Below are 6,625 nucleotides of genomic sequence, written 5' to 3'. Positions count from 1 at the left end.
CTTTCAGCGTTTGCTTTAGCCTGCCTGGAGTGCCCGATGGGCGGGGCTTTACACTTTTGAAATGATTCCATTGGTTCCATTTTGCCAGGCAAGCTCAATCAAACATAGACAAAGTATGTATAAGGATTTCGGATAGTTTTTGAACCCAGGTGTGACTCACTGGGGGACTTGGCTCCGATGTTGCCCACATGTGCCGTTCTGGATGTATGACTGGGTCTCTCGGCCTGTTACTACAGTGAGGTAGCTAGACAGAGAAAACACAGCTGGCTTGGTGGCTGTGCAGTACTGAGAGAATTCACATGTACTTTTTCTTTCCATGACCCAACCAACCAGGAAGAAGCTGGATTTCTGTTTTTTACCACCTGTTGAAAGTGGTTCCAGTTTTCCCCTTATGGTCTGAGACCAGACAAGAGTTTTCATCACAAATGGAACCCTATTCCCTATATAGTGTACTCTTCTTGACTTGGGTCATTTGGGAGCCATGTTGGAGACTGGACAGAAATACAGCAGAACTCAGGAGGATTTTAACAGCAGGTGTTCAATCCAGTGTTCGTCTAGGAGGACTTGAACATGTCATATTGTGTGAGTAATAACCTACTTCTGTACTCTGGAAGGGGCTGTCTTGAGTAATAGATTATTGAGTTAGAATTCTGTGGGAGAATTCTGTGAGAGAATTCCGTGGGAGAATTCTGTGAGAGAATTCTGTGGGAGAATTATGTGAGAGAATTCTGTGGGAGAATTCTGTGAGAGAATTCTGTGGGAGAATTCTGTGAGAGAATTCTGTGAGAGAATTCTGTGGGAGAATTCTGTGAGAGAATTCTGTGGGAGAATTCTGTGAGAGAATTCCGTGTGAGAATTCTGTGAGAGAATTCTGTGGGAGAATTATGTGAGAGAATTCTGTGAGAGAATTCTGTGAGAGAATTCTGTGGGAGAATTCTGTGAGAGAATTCTGTGAGAGAATTCTGTGGGAGAATTCTGCTTTAAGAAAAATAAAAATCTTCCCCATTAATACCGTGTGATGTATCTCATTCAAAGTGAACCTCCTGGATGACCTTGGGAAGATCAGTGAGAGGATTCTTATGGAATGGCCAAGTCTAGACGACTGATTTCACTACTCTGCTACAGCATACTAAAACGTTTGTGTGTACAATAAATAAGCTTCTCTGCCATGGCAACTCTCCACCCTGTGATACTTGTCTGGAGAAAGGCCCTCTATTCTCCAGATTCAGCTGTCTCCATTGAAACAATAAAACACAACAGCAGCCAAACAGCAACATCCACCATTGTAAACTAACACTACGACACTAGTGAAAATGTCTCATTTTATGTGCAAACAAGTGTGTTTTACTGACCATCAGTGTTATAAGACACGAGGGAGTCACACATATTCATTATGACAGAAGTAGTATTACAGATCAATGATGACAACTTTCTAAACATAGTAAGACATTATTTATTATTTTTTGGCACAACACAAAAGTGCTTCAGGATAATACTACCCATGATCCCAAAGTCACAGTTCAATATTCGGTCTGATCAATTCTAAAAAATGTATTAAAATGTGTTCTTAAACTCTCTAAAGAGTCAATAATCAATAATCAATACTCTGGAATAGATCATTACATTTTTGCGAAAATGTATCTTTTGGGATTTTAAACTGATGTGGATTAACGCATTGTTTATACCATTTTCAGAATGCATCATGTGACGAATGTCCTCATGTGAACTCGTATGAAACCTTGTGAAACCTATTTCAGGAAGTCCTACAGTAAGGCAAGAGGTGGTCAAAACCGCCGCCTGAAGAGATACTGCGTGGCAGGCTTTTGCTCCTGCCCTGCAGTAACAGTTAGCCTGGTCCCAGATCAGTTTGTGCTGATCATTAGATTAGAGTGTGTTAGAGCTAGCCTGGTCCCAGATCAGTTTGTGCTGATCAGTAAATTAGACTGTGTTAGAGCTAGCCTGGTCCCAGATCAGTTTGTGCTGATCAGTAGATTAGAATGTATTAGAGCTAGCCTGGTCCCAGATCAGTTTGTGCTGATCAGTAGATTAGAGTGTGTTAGAGCTAGCCTGGTCCCAGATCTGTTTGTGCTGTCTTGATAATTTAGATTTGCGAAAGGCTATGTTAAGATTAGGGCTGGAGCAAAATCCTGCAGAACGGCTACCTCTCCACAACCAACGATGGTCTCTATAAGGTCTATTATGAAATGTATATCATCAAATATATAATTATCTATAAACCACAGAATGTTCTTATAAATATTGCTGGTTTTCTTTCAATGTACATTAAAAAAACACAGGTTAATCACCCTTCTTGTATTCAATAACTTATCCCTAGAATTGCATTTTATTGTTATCATTGCAGACAAAAACCCAGCTGTTAACTTCACATTTTTGGTCAGATACACACATCATTGTTATAACAGTTGAATGCACAATGCATTTTTTTCTCTCCATTTTATATAAAAAAATGAATGAAAATAAAGAATCTTTGGTGTTTATTAAAGCAAAAATAGAATTTAAAAAAGTCTATATAAAAAGGCATTAAAATATAATATGTAAATTACAAAGTAACACGTCAACAGATACAGCATGGCCAAAGAACTGAGAAATTCCAGCTTTGACTTTCATTAACAACTGTGTATAAAAAAAGAGAGGACAAATATGACCAAAAAACATCATAAATTATGTTATAATCAAGAACGAGCCATTTTCTGGGTGCATCCCGATCACTCACTCATACAATGAAAAGCATAACCACTGAGGTATTTCATCTTCAAATGACTCTGTCAAGCATTATGCACAATGGGAGTGAGACGTAAAAGTGCATAGGACATTATGCATATCATCTCTGTGTATCTATGTGGAAAAACAGGATGTCCATTTGGTGGTTTTCCATTTGGCAAAACACATCACCAACAAGTGTTTTTTTACCTCATCATCATTAATATTTCAGAAGGAAATATCTGTAGTTTCTTGTTGCAGTCAGTCGCAGCAGCAATGATATATCGCTCTTCTGGCATCGTCACTTCACGTCACCTGCCGAGAGTCCAACAATCAATGAGCAGTTTGAGATTCTTCACTTTGTAAACGTTGAGAGGGAGAATGTCTGCGTCTCGAACTGCACCCTGATCCGGAAAAAGTGTGTTACTCTTTTTGACCAGAACCCTGTATGGACCCTGGTCAAAAGTAGTGCACTACACAGGAAATAGAGTGGCGTTTAAGACCCAATCGAGGAGTTTCAGTGGAGGAGGAGGAGGAAAGGAGGAAGATGTCATACATCCAGCACCATATCATACTGCTGTTCTTTCTTCCTCTTGCCACATTTAGTGATCAGTACCATGTACAACGTCAAGAGCATGACCCAGTAGCTGGCGTACACTATCGCACCAACGATTAAGACTATCTTTTCAGAGTCTGGAAAAGGAAAATCTTTTCTGGTTTCCTGGACGACCGTATAGATAATGCCAAGGAAGAGGATGGTGAACCAGACCGATATGGGAACGAGCCCTACGAAGTTAGTCACGATCGTCTTCCTCCCTGACGTGCCCCAGCCAGCCTTGTTTATGGTGGCGATAGCGAACATCTTGGCCGGTAGCAGACTGGACATGTACAACACTGAGTAGAAGGACATGAAGACCATGACGATGTTGCCCCTCATGCAAGAGGCAAAGGAGGACTTGATGAGGGCGACTGCCTGGACGATCAACAGGAAGAGAAGGATATTCCAGATCCTCCCCTGGTAGAACAGCTGTATCGCCGTGGCGATGAGGAAGAAGGGGAAGAACCCGGTGATGACAGCCTCGTAGGTCATCCAGAGGTGGTGTTTGTGGAACCACATGGCGTTGTAGAGCCACTCTCTGAAGTAAGACTTACTCCACCGGGTCTGCTGGTTCAGCCAGCGCAGGTAGGTGATGGGGGTCTCGGTCAGGCACTTGGACCGGGCCGTGTACTTGGTGGCGTAGCCCAGGCTCAGCACGCGGTTGGTGAGGTGGCGGTCGTCACCGAAGCTACAGTGGCTGCCCATGAAGGTCTGGTTGTACCAATCCTCTATGAACTCGTGGAGCAGGTTGTTCCTGTACATTCCCAGTGGTCCGCTGATACACTGGACGCAGCCGAAGTAGGACTGACACGCTCGCTCGATGTTGAAGGCCATCCAGTAACGGACGCTGCTAAGAAACGAGATCCAGGACTCGTATTTGTTCAGGATCTGTGGAGGAAGAAAAACACATAAGGTCAGGGTATTTAAGTTGGTTAACAACTGCTGGAAACACATTCTATAGTATTAGCATAGCAACCAACGGCACAATCGTGGGCAATTGGTTTAAGGACCCCTAATTAGCAAAAGAACATGCTATCAACTCTCCCAGAGCTCCTACAAATGTTCCACCTATCAACCTGCTATTGTGTAGAATTCTCACATGAGAGTAATCAATGTAAGCCTAAGGTATAGGCTAACTCAATTTTGTCGAGGAATGTCCTGTTGTGTAGATGCATTTTTATAGTTGGTATTATTTGGTATTCAGGGAACTTTAAATGAAATAAGGGCAGATTTGGTCCTCAACAACAGTGTAGGCTTAACCATGAGTCTTTCTCTTGTCCAGAATACTTTACAGGATCATAAAAGAAAGCACTAAAGCTTTATTTTATGCACTGAAGCTCACTTGTTGAAAAAGCTATCAAAATACTTTTACTAGGTTTGTGTTTATTTCTTTGTAAATTCTAGATGTGGGTCGTAAAAGGTATCAACATCACTACATCGGTTAATAAACCACAGGGTGAGAAGATTCTCTCAGTTTAATCCGGAGCAACTCTGAAGATTCTCTCAGCTCAACCTGGAGCAAATCTGAAGATTCTCTCAGTTTAACCCGGAGCAACTCTGAAGATTCTCTCAATTTAACCCGGAGCAACTCTGAAGATTCTCTCAGCTTAACCCGGAGCAACTCTGAAGATTCTCTCAGTTTAACCCGGAGCAACTCTGAAGATTCTCTCAATTTAACCCGATTCTCTCAACTCTGAAGATTCTCAAACCCGGAGCAACTCTGAAGATTCTCTCAGCTCAACCCGGAGCAACTCTGAAGATTCTCTCAGTTTAACCCGGAGCAACTCTGAAGATTCTCTCAGTTTAACCCGGAGCAACTCTGAAGATTCTCTCAGTTTAACCCGGAGCAACTCTGAAGATTCTCTCAGCTTAACCCGGAGCAACTCTGAAGATTCTCTCAGCTCAACCCGGAGCAACTCTGAAGATTCTCTCAGTTTAACCCGGAGCAACTCTGAAGATTCTCTCAGCTTAACCCGGAGCAACTCTGAAGATTCTCTCAGTTTAACCCGGAGCAACTCTGAAGACACAGGAGGTTGGTGGCACCTTAATTGGGGAGGACGGTGCTCGTGGTAATGACTGGTGTGGAATGAGTGGAATGGTATCAAATACATCAAACACATGGTTTGCTGCCATTCCATTTACTCCATTCCAGACATTATTATGAGCCGTCCTCCCCTCAGCAGACTCCACTGTGCTGAACCCAACACTAGTATTCTATCAACAGAAGACTGGAGCTGGTTTCAGCACCTACAGTACGGTACCAGGCTAGGAGAACACAGTCTCAGACATACAGACTAGTCAATAACAATGGAGACTGGAGCTGGTTTCAGCACCTACAGTACGGTACCAGGCTAGAAGAACACAGTCTCAGACATACAGACTAGTCAATAACAATGGAGACTGGAGCTGGTTTCAGCACCTACAGTACGGTACCAGGCTAGGAGAACTCAGACATACAGACTAGTCAATAACAATGGAGACTGGAGCTGGTTTCAGCACCTACAGTACGGTACCAGGCTAGAAGAACACAGTCTCAGACAAACAGACTAGTCAATAACAATGGAGACTGGAGCTGGTTTCAGCACCTACAGTACGGTACCAGGCTAGGAGAACACAGTCTCAGACATACAGACCAGTCAATAACAATGGAGACATTACCTGGACGTCTCCTCCCACTCCTCCCACCATGGGGTCTTCCTCCAGAACCTTCACCATCTCCACAGAGGACGCAGGATCCAGCATAGTGTCAGAGTCACACACCTGAAACACAAGGGGACACACACAATCCTGTTGAATCCACAAAACACTTCACACCTGAAACACAAGGGTATACATTATCCAATTCAATCCCCAAAACACACTCTCTCTCTCTCTCAATTCAATTCAATTCCAGGGCTTTATTGGCATGGAAAACATGTGTTAACATTGCCAAAGCAAGTGAGGTAGATAATATATCAAGTGAGTATATAAAGTGAAATAAACAATACAAAATTAACAGTAAACATTACACATACAGAAGTTTCAAAACAATAAAGACATTACAAATGTCATATTATATATATACAGTTTTTAACAATGTACAAATGGTAAAGGACACAAGATAAAATAAATAAGCATAAATATGGGTTGTATTTACAATGGTGTGTGTTCTTCACTGGTTGCTCTCTCTCTCTCTCTCTCTCTCATTCTCTCTCTCTCTCCCACTCTCTTTCTTTCCCTCTCTCTCTCTCTTCTCTCTCTCTCTCTCTCTCTCACTCACTCACCACCACCACTCACCACTCACTCACTCACTCACTCACCACTCAC

The 6,625-nt window shown here is 42.5% G+C and overlaps 1 protein-coding gene across 1 annotated transcript in view; it reads right to left on the bottom strand.

Annotated features, from left to right (window-relative positions):
• Window positions 1-2,478: 2,478 nt before the first annotated feature.
• Window positions 2,479-6,625, bottom strand: part of has2 (hyaluronan synthase 2) — a 37,446-nt gene continuing 33,299 nt past the window's right edge. Inside the window, exons 3-4 of the mRNA XM_052512065.1 lie at window positions 5,978-6,079; window positions 2,479-4,207 (exon numbers count right to left, since the gene is read on the bottom strand). Coding sequence (XP_052368025.1) covers window positions 3,272-4,207; window positions 5,978-6,079 — 1,038 coding nt within the window. The 3' untranslated portion in view covers window positions 2,479-3,271. The remainder of the gene's footprint in view (window positions 4,208-5,977; window positions 6,080-6,625) is intronic.

This window comes from Oncorhynchus keta, unplaced genomic scaffold (assembly GCF_023373465.1).
Source record: "Oncorhynchus keta strain PuntledgeMale-10-30-2019 unplaced genomic scaffold, Oket_V2 Un_contig_796_pilon_pilon, whole genome shotgun sequence".
Classification (NCBI taxonomy): domain Eukaryota; kingdom Metazoa; phylum Chordata; class Actinopteri; order Salmoniformes; family Salmonidae; genus Oncorhynchus; species Oncorhynchus keta.
Note: the sequence above shows the minus strand (reverse complement) of the source record. Positions and strands in the feature narration are given on the sequence as shown.